Genomic DNA, 16,849 nt, shown 5'->3' with positions numbered 1-16,849 from the left:
ATATCCCCCGCGGCTACTGATATCGCGTAAGTAGAGACGATGTCAAGGAGGAAGAAGTCGTCCAGCAGATGAAGAGGAACTGGTTGTCGTCTGATTCGCTGCGGTCTTCGCCGCTCGGAGACTCCTCCGCTCTTCAACTGTCTTCCTGTCAACAACTTCCTCGAGATCATCCTCTCCGCTTTCACAACCACACGATATCTATAGGTCTCGATACTGTCAGCGTGGCAATGTATGAAGGCTTCCTCAGCCCATCCGGGCGGCGTCGTCCGCCAGCCAATGTCGTGCCACAAACACCTCAACCCCGCCTTCGCATGGACGCCATCATGTCGGCCTAAACCGCCTACCCTTTGTACATATGTATTGCCAGCGTTACCTGGATCCTCTGGACTCTTGGCAAGCTGATGGCAAGACCATCTGAAGAGGCTTCGTTTGGTGATCAACCGCAATCAATACTGAGAGGTGCTCGCAGCATCGAAGCCACGATGTCGCCCCAGAAATCATTCTCGGCCAGGGTCATTGTTATCGGCGCTGGCGTGTTTGGGCTATCGACAGCATTTGCTATCGCCAAGAGATATCCTGCGACGAGCGTGACTGTCATCGATCGCTTGACACCTCCAGTACCCGATGGGACGAGTGTCGATACTACTCGGTGTATCCGTTCAGGTAAGATCAATCCTGTCGAAGGAGTCTCACTCGACGAAGCTGCGAGATTGAGTAGCACAAAAACTGACGCAAGGAACAGATTACACTGATCCGGTCTATGCCCGGCTGGCGAAATTAGCCCAGGAGAAAATTCAGGAAGACCCGGACCTGAGCTGTCACATGTATCAACAAGGCATGACATTCGTCTGCGATGGCGAGCCGAGTCGTTTCACAGATATTTACCAGATCACATTGGATCGAGCGAAGTCACTGTGTCGCTCGGAAGATATCATCGAGATGTCGACTCGAGAAGAGGTGTATCAAAGAATCCATGGCAAGATGTCCCAACCTCCTTCTGACGGGGTGCTTGGTAGCCGCCCGCGATGGAACAAGGCTTACTGCAACCTGGAAGCCGCATTCATCGACGCCAAGGAGGGCATACAGGTCTACTACGACAGGTGTCGGAAGCTGCCCTCAATCAGCTTCAGATGCGGATCCGCGGTTGACCATATCAATATCACCAACAGTCAATGCAAAGGAGTAACTCTGGACAACCAGACTACACTTTCAGCGGATATGGTCATCGTTGCAGCTGGTGCCTGGTCCAACAAGCTGGTTTACTTGGGAGGCCGCCAAGTTCCTGTTGGTCATGAAGTAGCTTGGATCAAGGTTACACCTGAGGAAGAAGCCCGCTGGAAGAACATGTCCATTACCACCAATCTCAGCACGGGGCTGAACATGTTTCCCCCTTATCAGGGCGAGATTAAGATCCTCCGTCGGTCTCCTGGCTATAAGAACACCGTCATGGTACCGCATCCTGAAGATCGCTCAAGGTACATACAGATATGTTTTCCTCGAACAATGGTCAGCAACCCTACAGACGTTATTCCAAAGGATGCGGAAGCTGCAATGCGAGAGAACCTGAGGGAGATCATGCCCGCTCTTGCTAATCGGCATTTTGACAGGACAAAGATATGCTGGTATGTTCCATATCCGTCCGTGCTGGAAGTCGGCTAACCATGCACTCTAGGATTAGCACAACCCCGACTGCGGACTTTCTGATTGCTCCTCATCCCTCGGTCGATGGTATCCACCTGGCAACCGGAGGGTCAGCGCATGCATGGAAGTTCTTGCCACTCATTGGCGACTACGTAGTGGATTCGATCGAGGGTACATTGCCTCAAGAGTTGGCAGAGAAATGGGCTTTCCACAAGGTGTCAACTGGCAAGGATCAGAGCAGTCCTCGAATGGACGGAGAGCCTCAGGAGTTATCAGGAGTAGTGCGCCATCACCTCTGATGACGGACTAACAAGAGCATTGTTCTAAGTAGTCGAGTAGCAGCACTCCAGATAGTACCAGTCCTGCATTGTGATCTCACATGCCCGACTCCCCTCTCGAAATCATCGTTGTAATCTTCACGCACCATTTCCGAGTAGACAAGATCACTTTGAAGAAGATACAAGATCGAGGAGGTCAACTCTTATCGACACATAAATGCCTAGACATCTTTTCCCCACTTTGCTTCTTACAATACTGAACATGGCCTGGTGCTGTTTCATGTTTCCTATTGTAATCTGCAAAACCTCGACCTAGTCTAAGTGGCTGCAACCATGAATTTTGTCACAGCTGCCGCCAATTCCAGAAAGCATGTCAGGCCGCCGTCCATGGTCAGGTCTAATATAACCGCTTGCCACCGGTGTCGATTGAAGAAGAAAAAATGTGACCAAAAACATCCCGTGAGTATTCTGCCCGACGCAATCTGCGCCGCCGCAAACTTTGCACTGTCGATTCTGATCTAGGGTCATAGAGATGCAGTCTCTGCGAGATTGCTGGGGTTGACTGTGTGGGCTACGATGCTGTCAGTAAGAGACAAGTGCCTAGAAGGTTGCATCACACACACCCTCTGGTGTTGAAGCGGAATTGACGCGTTCATGAACACAGTTATGTACAGAGTCTCGAGGAACGTGTTGCATATCTGGAGCTGAAACTTCAAGCTCATGGCATCGACCATGATGTTGATGCAACACCAAGGTCACCGATCTCATCAACGACAGCGAATCTATCTCAACCCGCGGCATCCTGGGTGCCGGGAGCAACAACCACTCAAACTGAACCGCTGGAAAATGACAACAGCCCTCGAGCGGCCGCAAAAGGCACCGTGAAACGCGCTGTTGGTATGACACAGCGGGGTCCTATGGCAGAGCCTACATTTTCCACCATTCTGTTGACAGAGCTCATAGGGTCCAAAACAGCGCAACCAGGAGCCAGAATGAGAGCCTCCGGACAGCAAATCGCAGAAAGTACGGTTCCATCGGAGATGATGGTAGACTTCGACACTTCCCCGGTGTCACTTCCTACCAAGCAAGGGGCCCATAGCCTTGTAAAGGCATACTTCCGCTTCGCCAACATGAGTATGCCTTTGTTGCACGAACCAACCTTGAGACACAAGCTCGACCTGCTGTACACTATGCCACAGGTGGTGGATCTCATCGTGACGCATACCAGCACTGATTCTAGACTGGCAGTATTCTTCGCATTTGAAGTTTTCGCGGTTGCGTTGTTGACGTTGCAAAAGCAAGACCCCTCAAGAATACCCACCTCTCTCGCAGACCGATATCATAAGACCGCACTCCGAGCACTGACGGAGGCTGGCTTACCAAGTGAAGTCGAGGGAGTGCAAGCTCTTCTTCTTGTTGCGCAATACTCATACCACCACCCCACCGTGTGGGCTGTATGGAAGACGGTGGGCGCTGCATTAAGACTCGCCGTGGAGTTGGGACTTCATCGAGAATCGCCTTCAGATGACATTGACTTTCTTACTCTCGACACCAGAAGGAGGACATTCTGGGTGGCTTACGCCATGGACAGGAACATCTCTATCGCATTGGGGTTGCCATCCTGCCTAGCGGATGGCGCCATCACGGCAAAGGTAAGCGAAAACTCCTCTTGGGGTTTTCGAGGTGCTGACGCCTTCCAAGTTCCCTAGCGTTGTGAACGATGAATCTATTACTGTGAACGGAATTGTCTCAAACGATGTCTCGGGCCCTCAACCCAAGCGCGTTAGCCGACACGTCTTCCGCTATCGACAGATTCAGTCGGAGATGCAGGCGACATTATACGAGAAACCCCCGGCGGTTTGCGCTCCTGAAGACATCCACGTATGGCAACAGCGGATGCATGACCAGATTCAGAGTTGGTATGATGACACACCTCGAAGTGCCAGCTTGACCGACAGCGAACGGAAGAACCTTGAAAACTTCGAACTCACATACCATCGAGCCATGTTCTACCTGTATCATCCATCGGCCAACGTCGCATCGCCTCCAGAATCGGCATTGTTGTCTCTCACCGAGGCTGCATCCCAAATGATTCGGCTTTACCGCCGATTCTTCACTGAACATAGGCTGACCATATTTTGGCAAGCGGTTGAGAATCTGTACTCTGCGGGAACGGGCTTGTTGTACAGTTATGTCAATTCGTCTCAGGTTCGAGAGCGCATCGCATTCCGGGAGCTCGAATCGCTCGTCCACACCTGTTCATCGGTTCTGTGGGGAATGGTTGAGCACTTTCCTGATTTCAAAGGCAAACGTGACGCTTTCGATCTGGTAGCTTCGAGCACACTGGCAGATCTTACCACCGAACCTATGGTTACTGGTCAAATAGGAAGATCTCCTGAGAAAACAGACAACGTTACAGGTCGCCAGAGAGAGCACTTCACAGCTGCCGAGTACGCCAATTCGACAGTTTCCCAAGGACAGCAACAACCAATATTCCAAGCAACACAAGCAGGTCAGCCTGGATTTGCTGCAACTGAATCTAGAGTTGGACGCTGGACACAAAGGCTCGAGTCTCAAGTACCGTTGGCGACATGCATGGAGTCAGACGAATATGAGCCTCATGCGGCATTTTCATTTTCGGATTTTGATGATGTTTCTTTCGATTGGGATGCATTTGAGAACAACAACGATTTTATCGCGCCGTCATGGCTGTGAGATTTACGATGGAGAAGGTAAAACCTCTGTCCAGGCATCAATTCTCTGTCCATAGCAGCAAATGAAGCGCATCAAGATAATGTTCTGTACGTGAGAATGAGATGTCGGCTGAGCTGCCAAACATGGACGGAAACCTGACGGGGGGCTGTTTTGGATGCGAGCGAGACACGAAGTCACGCACCTGACAGTTTTGATTCTTGACAGATTACGGAGTCCTGCGTACAAATTGCATCTACAGGGATAACATGGTCGTGAATAGCTAAGGCTTCGCAAGGATGACCTCCATGCCTGCCGAATATAACAACCCTCCGACATGAGACGAGTCCCTCCTCGAGCACACTCCCCGCGCAACCGATAGCATGGATTCTCTGGACCCAGCCTCGCCGACACTTGATTCCTCTCCTCGTACGCCTACGACGCCTACGTCGCGAAATGTTCCGAGTGACTTGCCTACTTCCTTAGACGACCGTCGCAACTTCTCAAGCTATGGAGGGGAAACCGAGATGTACGATGGCTGGCAAGGCAAGAAACCATTGTCTCGTGCTGCATCAGAGAGATACTCATATTTCGGACTTTTATAGGCTCCTCCCAGTATATTACTGCCCCTACTCCCGCGAGGCCTCTGGACTTCGACCTCCATCTTGATACACCGGCCTACGACGACGCCGAGACCTATGCACGAATCCAGGATAGCGATTCGAGGTTAATGGAGATGGTTGCAGCACAAGCCCAGCACAGGGAGGACGGAAGTCCTGGACAAGATGAAGATGCCATCGCAACAGACGACAGTCTATCACCAGATGAGAAGAAGGAGATACTTCAGAAGAGCCTCAACATGGCCGCGAGCAATGGAGATGTCGCTCGAATACGGAAACTCGTGGGAGGGACCGCGAAGGAGTTTGTGGACGTCAACCAGCCGGATGAGGAGGGCACAGTGCCGTTGATCTATGCCAGTTGTTTTGTAGGGCTCATTCAGACATGTCTTGGAAGTCCCAGGTACTGACAGGCACAGGGACACTACGAAGTTGTGGCAGCTCTGCTGGACGCAGGCGCTGTGGTCGACAAGCAAGACCGCAATCAGTGGAGTGCTTTAATGTGGGCTATGACCAACCGACACAAGCATATCGCCAAAATGTTGCTCGACCACGGGGCCGATCCCGACATCAAGTCTTCTTCAGGAGGCACAGCACTGGACTTTGTTCAGCCAGGGTCCGATTTTTCACACTATCTGCACGAGAATGGCTACCATTTCGGAGCTTCAAGCCTGGATGATGACTTTTATAATGCGGGCTTCTCGCAAGATCGCTTTGAGGAAGAAATGGCAGAGAATGAAATGAAGAGACGAATGCTGATGCAGGAAAGCGCGGCCAACTTGGAGGTAGACCTGTCTACTTTAGGTTTTGATGAACAACCAGAGGTGTGTGTGGTGACACCCTGAGGAGATCCAGCGCTGACATTTCTAGTCACCCACTGACATTGAGTCCGACGAGGAAGAATTCATATGGGATCGATGTATTGGTGACCAGATGTTTGTCTTCCAGACCGATAAGCTCGATGCTATTTTCGATCTCATCATCACCAACATGACGCCGCAACGATCTCCTTCACAGAAACCTGTACCTGCCAACTTGATTTTCCTAATGGCGAGGTATTCGCATTACCACATGACCGCGTCTTTGCTTGAAGATGTCTTGACAAAGGCAATGGACCTCATTAACGACGTGATTGAACGGTCACAATGGGACATGACCATGTTGGCGTTCTGGATGTCAAACGCCACTTTATTGCTGCATTATCTCAAGAAGGACGCTGGGCTGGTAGAGGCAACGTCAAAATATCAACTCGAACTTGCAGAGTTGATCAACGAAATCTTCATCTTGATCATTCGAGACGCCGAACGAAGGATGAACAAGGTCCTGGATACAGCACTGCTGGACCACGAGACGATACCCGGTCTGTCCGATGTGGCCTTTCAAGGAGAATGGAAGGTGTTCAAATCGAAGACCAAGACCAAAGAAGAAGATCCAGACAAACGATTTCGACCGCCTTCACCCAAGCGACGAGCTCAGACTTCACCTCGAAACATTACATCTCTGCTTGCTTCAACGCTCTTTGTGCTTGACCTATATGACGTCCATTCCGTTATCACTGCTCAGATATTGGCGCAGCTAATCTACTGGATCGGAGCAGAGCTTTTCAATCGTGTTATGACGACGAGAAAATATCTCTCGAGAACGAAAGCCATGCAAATCCGCATGAACGTCTCGGCGATCGAAGACTGGGCTCGCGCGAATAATCGTCAACCGGAGCACTACGAAAACGGGTCGACGACATCGACTGGTGAAAACACGGTCGATGCTGCCAGGCGACATCTCGCTCCTGTCATACAGCTACTTCAATGGCTTCAATGTTTTAGTTCTCTCGGGGACGACCATGAGTCATTGGTCGGGACACTTGTTCAACTGCAGCGTCTCACCCCGACGCAATTGATCCATGCTGTCAAGAACTACCGGGCAGAGGTGGGCGAGAAAAGCTTACCTAAAGCTCACATGAAGTTCTTGACACAATTGCAGAAAGGCGAACAGTCCTTGATCAAACGGCCGTTGACTCCGCAAGTCGATGCTACAGAATCCGGAGCTGCCACGCCTACAAAGCACGATGGTGATGATGCCCCAGCAGTAAAGACTCCTAGCACTCCGCAGAGTACCACTGGACCGACAGCGTCCTCACCTGTTGACCAAGACATTGATCCGGCACTCAGTCGCAATGCCTTGACGTTGGATCAATCTTTGATGCTTCCTTTCTCGCTACCTACCTCGACGGACATGCTGATCACTTATGGGGCTGGTATTGGCGGGGTCAATCGAGAACGAGCGAGAAAATATATCCCAACAGTTCCGACAGAGGTTTTGAGTAAGCTCAACCTCGACGGTGAGGGCATGCGCCGCGAAGGGAGTATTGGAACAGTAGGGACAACAGCACATGGCTGGCGGAATAGTGGGTTTTGAAAGACCAGTAGGCATAGTCCATATATACTCAGCAGACCACAGGCGAGGCGTTTTGTTTCGGATTATAAAGGGCACCAGGCCTTCTTGAGTCTGGTATGGAAAGCAGGGATACCACGTGGGCTGTGCAGTGAACATGGTGAAATTGGGCCTTTGCGCTATTCATCGCTTCTGGCTGATATTCTTATCTTTATGGGGGTTTAGAAGCGCCATGTTGCAGCCAACTCAAGCCTCCATCATCCTCCGTTCCGCTCTATTCCGTCTTGGGCGATCGCTGCGCGGGCCAGTCTCTCCATCATCTCCATCCTCTCCATCCTCTCACGCCTCTCCATCCTGGAACTTTGATGGTTATTTGACATGTTACACTCAACCGCAGCGCTTCCTTTTCTCGCAGACGGACGAGGAACACATTACTCTGGGTGGATAGCATTCAAAGAACGCGCCAGCCACGTCTTGATGTTTATTTTCTCGAGAAATCGCCGAGGTTCGTGATGTCCAGATGTTGATGTTTGAATGGCCCAACTCCACTTGTCAACACCGCAATCTCGCCAAATTCAACACCGTCGACCACTGTTTCGTTCCCTAGCAGTTTCTCGATCCCTCTCGGTCAATGCATGTCCCCTGGCAAGATGGACGTGATTCCCTGTTCTTCGGCTCACGGAAAAGTCTCGCTTTCAAGGCCTCCCTTGTCTGCACCTGACATGCATCATCGCCTTTTCGACACATCCTTTGTATCGAGACCACGCCCGCGAACCTGCGACAGACCCTTTGACAGATCTTGAGATTGCTGCTTTACAAGGGCCATGCCCGTGGTCGGTTTCAATAGCTGTGAAACTGTCGCAATCCTGCTTGAGTCGTCTGTTCGTCTCCCTTGATGTTCCCGAGAGATCTGGTTCATCATGCGAGGCATGCATTCAACTACCACACCCGCCCGGGTTTGGCCAACACCGAGGCAACTACAGTCACCGATGATTCCAGTACGGCGATGCACACTTCAACCGACTCGGAAAGGACGGCCTCCCCAACGAGCACCGTGACAGATGCAGACAACCCTCGCGCCGTCGTTCTATATCCAACTGGACAGCCAACGATAAACAATATAGACACTGTCGAGGTTACATACGATACAATATGGGGAAATGCCAAGTTCACATTGTTTTGTGCCATCGATGAAGGGGCAAATGAATGGGCGCTGGCCGAGATCAAGTTGGGTAGGATTAATGCAGGTTACAAGATGGACAAGTGCTAACAGAATACTTCAGCCCAGCCCAATGGGACATATACTATCTCACCGATCCAAGCAGGGATGAAGATACCTCAGTTTCCAGTATACTGCGGAATGTTGTTGTACAATGCGATGAATGTATCAGACTCGACGACAGGAGGTGGCTTCACGATGACCAGTACTATGGGGGCGGTCTCCACCTACGGCATGACAGTGACGACGGCAATGAGTAGTTCCACGACCGGATCGTCAATCTCCACGACTACAGGAAGCTCGACTGGAAGCATGACTGGAAGCAGGTCAGAGTCGGCGCCAACTTCACGCCTTACAGCAACGCCGTTGGTTTCTTCTTCTACAGCATCCGAGACAGGTGTTTCAGCGGCATCATCTTCTACTGCGCTAAGTGCTGGTGCCAAAGCAGGTATTGCTATTGGTATAATTCTTGGAGCCATAGCACTGCTCGCGGCGACATTCTTCTTCTTCCGACTACGGAAGCGAATCAACCGAGTGGAAGATATGGTGAAACTAGGAAGCACAGCATCTCCCGAGAGAGAGCCGTCTTCCGAGAAGCCTGTAACGCCAATGCCTGGTGGAACTACCAGTTTGACATCTCCGGCTGTATTCGCGATGGGCGGAAATCTCAATCGAAATTCAGAGGACTGGAGACGATTCTTTGGCAGTGCAAGCAACCCACGGTCACAAACACCGACATCCACCTAGATCCCACCAGTCAGTCCTCATCCACGATTCCCTCCGTCCCGTCAAGGCGGACACGAAAAGAAAGGAATTTTTGCTCTCGATATTAGCGCTGAACGAGTACGCCTTTATTGATACTTGGTTTATGACGATATATATACTAATTGACAGTGCCCTGGGTTGTTGGGCAAGGTCGCACATACCTTTATCTGTGTGTTTGCTCGAGGAATGCAGACACGTGATGAAGCTCCCACCACTCCTTCCCTCCCCGTCCACCATGAGCAACATCTTTTCATTCTTTTTCAACTTGATTCAGCCTGCAATCTCGAACTGCTCTTCACCGCCATACCTATCGGGCCATGGTTGATGTGTTCAGGTCAATGAACCATCACGAGAACCACACAATCCGTTTGCGGTTATTGTCTTTATTCCTCGATCGCAGCGTTCATTGTCCCTTCTGCCGCACCCTTTCCACCATGGCTGCAAACGTCCTATACACGTTTTCATCAAACCATTCTCATTATGTCAATGCGACTCCTTTGTTCCACCATGGTGGTCTCGCACACATATTCTCTGCCCTTGTCCAAGTCCCGTTTTCTTGTTCCAAATTCCCTTCACACATTCGATTCCTACCGCTGTTCGAACTAACTGCACAATATGGGGGTGACAACAAGGGCGAGGTCGAAGTCCCGAGAACCCAGTCCGGGCCCAGATCGGAGACGCAAACCCAACAAAGCAAAGCCTGCTGCCGAGAAACCCAGGAAGAGTAAGCGAGGCAAGAAGGACCAGGCAGACGGCCTCAGTACTATACGAGAGGAGTCCTCCTCATCTCCAGAGACTTCGAGCCAGGACCTGAAACGGCAGAGTCCAAGGCTTTCAGAGGGCCCAGAATTCACGCCGCCGTTCGTACCGCCTAAAGAAGCAATCACAGCAGCCAGACAAGAAGAATACCCAAGAGAGCCTCCAGGGTTCAAGAACACCACAGGGGATGTCTGCTATCGTAATGCGCTTGTGGCCCTGCTTTTATCCAGCAACAGAATAATCTCATGGATACAACATCGCTACGTCGCCAGACTTGAGGATGCAGGTGTTCAGGTGCAGACTCATATCGAGCAAAGCCAAAGCACTAAAAAGTCGACAACTTCGAATACCCATCATACCGATATTTGGTGCGAGCTGTACGATCTTCACAAGTTGTCCCGAGATCGAAGAACCACTCAGCATAATCTTGACGTGGCTATGAAAGCGTTCTGGGCGTTCTTGAAGAATGAGAGCAAGAGAGAGGTCAAGACCAAGCTCTTTTCAAAATGGGAAGGGAAGTTCAGGGGACATCAAGACAGCCACGAGTTGCTGGCGTGGTGGCTGGAGTTGAGTGGCGAGCAAACTCGTGCCATGACAGAACGCCGATCAGACGCCCTGCTGGATATTGAAGGGTAAGTCCCGAGCATTAGACATTGCAGACTCAAGCTGATAGATGTGCGCAGCGGTGAAGATCAGGTGGCAAAGCTGATGGACCTTTCAGCATACAGCATCAAAGAAATTGCAACGGTATCCCAGACGCACCGCCACGGCTGTGTTGAGTGTAAAAGAAATGTCCTCTTTCGCAAAGGCACGCTGGCTGAAGAGACATATTGGGAAATTCCACTCACCCAAGATCCTGAATCCCCAATGCCTAAAGGCAAGAAGGTCAAGACCAAGGAACTCGAGAACTTGATTTCGAAGTGCATGAAGAGTAAAATGGACGGAGTCCGGTGCAAGCAATGCTACGATAAATTTGAGAAATGGAGTCAAAACCTACGAGCAGATGTAAAAAAGGCCGGAACCAAACAAGCAAAGGCAGCGGCAGAAGCAGAGATCGACCGGGAGGTCAAAAAATGGGAGAACAAAACAACGGTTGAATGGCGGCGACTATGCTCATTGCCCGAAGTGCTCATTCTGCATCTCCTCCGCTTCAACAGCAAGGACGGCCAGATCCAGAAAGACGAGACGAAGGTCACTTTTGAAGAAACCCTTGATATGGCTCCTTTCCTGGAGCACCGGATGTCATTTGGATCGTCGACCAAATATCGCCTGGTGGCTATCTTAAGTCATAGTGGCACACTCAACGCCGGTCACGTTATCTCGGAGGTTTGCTCGGGAGGTATTTGGTATAGAGTCAACGATGACGATGTTTGGCAGACGACTTTTGACGATATCAAGAAGGAGAAACTGTTCACTCCTTACATTCTCTTGTACGAGAAGATTGTCGAAGACGACGGCAGTGACGACAACCATGCAGATAGGAATGTTAGCCCGGAGGGCGGCGATGGCGGCGGCAATGATGACAGCGAAGAGACCAATGCCGAGGCCCAACAGACTGGCATCGACAAGGACAACAACTCTGGAGAGAGAGACGACGACTCGACCCCCTTGAACCCTTGTCTTCCCACCTATTCTCCCGACAGCGACGACCAGGCACCTCTGCAAATGCAGCTTGCTGGAGACCGAACTCCCGAAGCAGGTCAGTACCTGGTTGAATGGTGGGCAACCATCAACAACTGCAAATTCAAATTGCCCAAGTTGCTCCTGGAGGCCTCGATCCCTCCACTGCAAATCAGCAAGGATGAGCAGGGCGGCCGATATGAGGCCAACCAATACTACCTCCAGGTGAACCTAACGATGGAGGACAGTCGGCGTCGGCTCACACAGGTGTCAGGGGCTGGATTGATTCACATGCCCTTGCCCGAAGACTGGACACCTCCTGGTACACCAGGGGCGAACGTCGGCGAGAAACGTAAGCGCGGCAACGATGAGCCTGTAGCCAGCCCTGGCGGCAACAAGAAGCCCAAAGGCAGTGGCGGGGAGGTGGGCAATGGGGACAAAAATGGCTCTCCTCGCTCTGGTAAGGGCAGGTCCCCAAGCGCAAAAAGCCCGAAGACTAGGTCTAGTCCGCGAGGAGGCAATGCGGACAAAGGCGGCTCTTCTCGCTCTGGGAAGAAAAAGTCCCCAAGCGCAAAAGGTCCCGAGGCCAGTCCACCAGGGAGCGGTGAGTCCTGGAAGAAGAAGGACATTGATGGAGGAGATTTGGACTACGAGCCAACTGTGTTGGAGGAGCCCGGCAATGACAAGGCGGTGTCCCCATCAGATTCGCTAGCTTCGCTGTTCTGACCTGAGTGATGGGGCGACGTGGTCGACAAGAGGTGGAACGTTGGATACTGGTAAGGATGAAGGCTCGATGCGTGTTGTTGGCATTGGGACAAGACAGTAGGCATTCATGACCTAGATGGAAGTGAGATTCAAGATGCCAGGATGGCACATAGGACCGCGACGTGTAGTTGAATAGATAGTAGGCGTTTACGATGTTTAATGTAATTGATGCTTTAGAAATATCCTCTCACGCTCGCCTGGATCCGTCTCTATGTTCATGGTGATGGCGACGATGGCGGTGATGATGCCTGTGCTTGTGCCGATATTCATGCTCGTTCTCCACAGCTTGTGGCTTCACATAGCCTTCATCCAAGTTGAAGTTGTCCAGGTCGTCCAGATCACCGTCGTTGACCTCGCGGCTTCTTCGTCGCCTTTCTTCTTTGTCTCTGCGTCTTTTCCGCCTCGCAAGTTCTTCAGCCTCTTGGAGGTCTCGCTCCCGCTGTTCCATCCATTCTGTTCTGTGTTTTTCCGCCTCTCTGAGCCGTTTGACGCCCTTCTTCATCGTAGTAAGAGGGTCATTTGCCGCGACTCGTGCGACTTCGCGATCGGTTCGTCGAGGAGCGTCATCGCCCCAGGATGGTCGAGACGCTGCATCGAGATCGCTATACCAGGGCTTTTCTTTGTTGTTCTTCCCTCGACCCGCAGCATGAGACAGGTAGACTGCGTATGGATCTTCATCTAGCCGGGGCTTTTTGTGGGATGAGGACGACTCTGGGACTGGAATGAGGGAGATGTTACCCTTGGAGTCGACGATGGAATCTTCGTTCTTGATACGAGTGGTGGAGGTCGATTGGGTCGATTGAGTCGAAAGGGCGAGTCGAAGGTCTCGATCTGTATCGTCCTCGCCTGGCAGTTTGCGCTTGTTGTGTCTTCGAGAGGAAAATGACTCTGTCTGCGACTCGGGCTGTCTCGTCACCGGACCCTCGCCACGTAGAAGTCGCAGTCGCTCCTGTGCCTCGTCGTCACGGTGTTGAGCCTCTTGCTCTTCTTCGAGGCGCTTCGCTTCGGCTTCATCTTGCCGCACCCTCTCGATGTTGCCAGGGTTGTATACGTTCCATGACTTCTTGCCGAGGAGATGGAGGGGCATATTGACGTGTGTGAGGATGCGGTGGCAAGCGCCCGGCAAGGCTGCGGGGAAGAAGAGGCGAAACAAGAATATGAGGCGAGGCTGCGACGTACATGAATCGTTAGTGGTCGTCTCGTTGTTATTGGGTGCCTGATTTGGAGGCGCAGCGGGCACCGGTGTCGTCTAAAGGAAGTCAGCAAAGAACACCTTCACAATGCTTCCCACACTTTTCTCACCCTCTTTGTATCTCTCACCTCGACCACTCTCCCTTGTAACGATGTCTTTCTTCAACAAGAACAACATCTTTGGAGGCAATTCCCCTCAGCCTCCTCCCCGTGACCAGTACGGCCAACCGCCCCCTCCGATGCGAGGTGGTCGCCCCGGATATGGCAGTCCTAGTCCTTACGATACCCCTATGAATGGCGGCTACGATGCTCCTCCTCCGCCTCCTAGGCAGTCCGGCGGGTTCCGCCTCTCCCCGCGACCTCATCAGAGAAAGTCAAGTAAAGGCGGTCCAAAAGGAGGCCATGTAATGACACTACAACCTGCGAAGAGCCCAGACAACTCCTACACATTCCGAAACCTCGTGGCGGTTTCTACGCAAGACCTGCCCCCTTCTCCCGATGGCACAGACATCTTCCTCCTCATTAATGGCGCGTTCGTCGTCTCGGCGCGGCCACTCGATGCTTTTCCACGTGGTCTCATCGGCTTGTCAGAACCCCAGCGGTCATGGATGGGCGTGGCTTTGACAGACCAGCTGCAAGCCGAAGTGTACGATCCCTTCAGCCAAGGTGGGCAGGCATATATTGGTTCGATGGATGTCGAGATTGGCTTCGCGAGCACAAGGAAGACCACAGAAGCACCTTATGACCAGGACGACCTCGCGAAGGAAATTACAAAGGTATGTTTTTGACACCGACGAGTCTCCAGCGACTTCTGAAGCTGACATGCGCAGTTGTTCAACAGTCAGATGTTCGCGCCTAGCCAGCGATTCCTGATGGATCTGAGGAGCATACCCTTGAACCTACAGGTCAAGACCGTTCAGTTGGCAGATTTTAGTGAGAAGGCCGCGCCGACCACATCCGACCCTCAAGCCAGAGGTATCCTCACACCGCAGACACAGATCAATTTCTTCAAGGACGGCAAAACATCTATTAACCTCAAGGCATCCTCGCGGAGGCCAGCGGCGAACTCGATTATTGCCCCGGACTTCAAGTTTGAAGATATGGGAATTGGCGGACTAGACAAAGAATTTGCCACAATATTTAGAAGAGCATTTGCGTCTCGTGTCTTCCCTCCTGGTTTGGTCGAGAAGCTGGGCATCCAGCATGTTAAGGGTATACTTCTATACGGCCCGCCTGGAACGGGAAAGACATTGATCGCCAGACAAATTGGCAAAATGCTGAACGCCAGAGAACCTAAAGTCATTAACGGTCCCGAAGTATTGAACAAATACGTGGGTCAGTCAGAAGAGAACATTCGGAAGCTGTTCGCAGATGCAGAAAAGGAGTACAAGGAGAAAGGTGATGAGTCTGGTCTGCACATTATCATCTTCGATGAACTGGATGCCGTCTGCAAACAGAGAGGAAGTGGTGCCGGTGGTGGTACCGGAGTGGGAGACAGTGTGGTCAATCAGCTGCTCTCGAAGCTGGACGGCGTGGACCAACTCAACAACATCTTGTTGATTGGTATGACCAACAGAAAAGACATGATTGATGATGCACTGCTACGACCCGGTCGTCTGGAAGTGCATTTGGAGATTGCCTTACCTGATGAAAGTGGCAGAGCGCAGATCCTCAAGATTCACACGCACAGAATGCAGGAGAACCAGGTATTGGAGCGTGATGTGGACATACTGGAGTTGGCTCACCGAACGAAGAACTTCTCTGGCGCCGAGTTGAACGGTCTGGTCAAGGCAGCCACATCCTTTGCCTTCAACCGACATATCAAAGTTGGGACCATGGCAGGCATTAGTGACGATGTGGCAGATATGAAAGTGAACCGGGAGGACTTTGAGCACGCATTGGAGGAAGTCAAGCCGGCATTTGGTGTGTCAGAGGAAGAACTGGCATACTGCCTAAGAGGTGGTGTCATACACTTCTCGCCGTATGTCAAGGACGTCCTAGAGGAAGGCAAGCTGTTTGTCGAGCAGGTCCGACAACCACAGTCGACGCCACTGTTTTCGGTCTGCTTGCACGGCCCTCCAGGAAGTGGAAAGACCGCCTTGGCCGCCAAAGTTGCTATCGATTCTGGCTATCCCTTCATCAAGCTGATCAGCACAAAAGACACGCTAGAGATGAACGAACCACAGAAGATCTCGTACCTGAGCAAAGTATTTATGGATGCCTACAAGAGTCCGATGAGCTGTGTGGTCATCGACGACATTGAGGAATACCTGGAATGGACGCCTATCGGACCACGCTTCAGCAATGCCATCTTGAAATCACTGGTGGCCTTATTACGCAAGGCACCTCCTCCAGGTCGAAGTTTGTTGATCATTGTCACGGCCACGGAGCGCAGTGTGCTTCAACAGCTCGATTTCTGGAGGCATTTCAACTCCGATATTCCTATTGCAAATGTACGCACGTACGAGGAGCTACGGCACGTGATGAAGGATACCAAGGTGTTCAGTAATGATGATATGGCCAAAGCCATCGCCGAGATCAAGGATATTACGAGGTCCGAGGAAGTCGGCGTGGGAATCAAGCATGTGCTTCAGGCCATTGAGACGGCGAAACATGATGTGGATCTCGTGACACGTTTTGCTGGGACGTTGTCCAGGGCGATTGCTGAGAGAGGGAGTGGGTTGAGATAGAACCTTACCTTTAGGGGGAGTGGTATGTTAGATATGAAGTTACGAATAGACCGGGGAGTTGGATGAAGTGAGCATTCTGCCTGTACCAATACGAATAGTACTAGTAAGAGCAAGATGAACGACTTACAGTACTACAGTACGGACCGGATGGCCCCATCATGCTCCGCGAGGCTGAACCTCCACAATCCCGCAGATGGGTATTGTCCATGCCACCCATTTGGT

At 51.6% G+C, this 16,849-nt stretch overlaps 7 protein-coding genes across 7 annotated transcripts; 6 read left to right on the top strand and 1 right to left on the bottom strand.

The window, feature by feature from the left end:
• Positions 1 to 181: 181 nt before the first annotated feature.
• PV05_09173 (uncharacterized protein) lies at positions 182 to 2,058 on the top strand. Its single transcript, XM_013458748.1, has 3 exons — positions 182 to 663; positions 743 to 1,622; positions 1,673 to 2,058. Exons 1-3 carry the CDS (start codon positions 402 to 404, stop codon positions 1,938 to 1,940), a joined length of 1,410 nt encoding a protein of 469 aa, XP_013314202.1. The 5' UTR covers positions 182 to 401; the 3' UTR covers positions 1,941 to 2,058.
• A 437-nt stretch (positions 2,059 to 2,495) lies between these two features.
• Positions 2,496 to 4,634, top strand: PV05_09172 (uncharacterized protein; the record flags this gene model as incomplete). Its single annotated transcript, XM_013458747.1, has 3 exons — positions 2,496 to 2,504; positions 2,594 to 3,571; positions 3,621 to 4,634. The coding sequence occupies 3 exons, from the start codon at positions 2,496 to 2,498 to the stop codon at positions 4,632 to 4,634; spliced, it is 2,001 nt and encodes a 666-aa protein (XP_013314201.1).
• A 96-nt stretch (positions 4,635 to 4,730) lies between these two features.
• Positions 4,731 to 7,879, top strand: PV05_09171 (uncharacterized protein). Its single transcript, XM_013458746.1, has 4 exons — positions 4,731 to 5,156; positions 5,216 to 5,595; positions 5,647 to 6,051; positions 6,098 to 7,879. Exons 1-4 carry the CDS (start codon positions 4,994 to 4,996, stop codon positions 7,640 to 7,642), a joined length of 2,493 nt encoding a protein of 830 aa, XP_013314200.1. The 5' UTR covers positions 4,731 to 4,993; the 3' UTR covers positions 7,643 to 7,879.
• Positions 7,880 to 8,513: 634 nt separating this feature from the next.
• PV05_09170 (uncharacterized protein) lies at positions 8,514 to 9,584 on the top strand (the record flags this gene model as incomplete). The annotated part of the gene is made up of 2 exons (XM_013458745.1): positions 8,514 to 8,850; positions 8,902 to 9,584. 2 exons carry the CDS (start codon positions 8,514 to 8,516, stop codon positions 9,582 to 9,584), a joined length of 1,020 nt encoding a protein of 339 aa, XP_013314199.1.
• Positions 9,585 to 10,217: 633 nt separating this feature from the next.
• PV05_09169 (uncharacterized protein) lies at positions 10,218 to 12,707 on the top strand (the record flags this gene model as incomplete). The annotated part of the gene is made up of 2 exons (XM_013458744.1): positions 10,218 to 10,993; positions 11,045 to 12,707. The coding sequence occupies 2 exons, from the start codon at positions 10,218 to 10,220 to the stop codon at positions 12,705 to 12,707; spliced, it is 2,439 nt and encodes an 812-aa protein (XP_013314198.1).
• Positions 12,498 to 13,875, bottom strand: PV05_09168 (uncharacterized protein). Its single transcript, XM_013458743.1, has one exon. It carries the CDS (start codon positions 13,831 to 13,833, stop codon positions 12,934 to 12,936), a length of 900 nt encoding a protein of 299 aa, XP_013314197.1. The 5' UTR covers positions 13,834 to 13,875; the 3' UTR covers positions 12,498 to 12,933.
• Positions 13,876 to 14,034: 159 nt separating this feature from the next.
• On the top strand, positions 14,035 to 16,781 carry PV05_09167 (uncharacterized protein). The gene is made up of 2 exons (XM_013458742.1): positions 14,035 to 14,713; positions 14,768 to 16,781. Exons 1-2 carry the CDS (start codon positions 14,090 to 14,092, stop codon positions 16,625 to 16,627), a joined length of 2,484 nt encoding a protein of 827 aa, XP_013314196.1. The 5' UTR covers positions 14,035 to 14,089; the 3' UTR covers positions 16,628 to 16,781.
• Positions 16,782 to 16,849: the final 68 nt, after the last annotated feature.

This window comes from Exophiala xenobiotica, assembly GCF_000835505.1.
Source record: "Exophiala xenobiotica strain CBS 118157 unplaced genomic scaffold supercont1.5, whole genome shotgun sequence".
NCBI classification, from domain to species: domain Eukaryota; kingdom Fungi; phylum Ascomycota; class Eurotiomycetes; order Chaetothyriales; family Herpotrichiellaceae; genus Exophiala; species Exophiala xenobiotica.
Note: the sequence above shows the minus strand (reverse complement) of the source record. Positions and strands in the feature narration are given on the sequence as shown.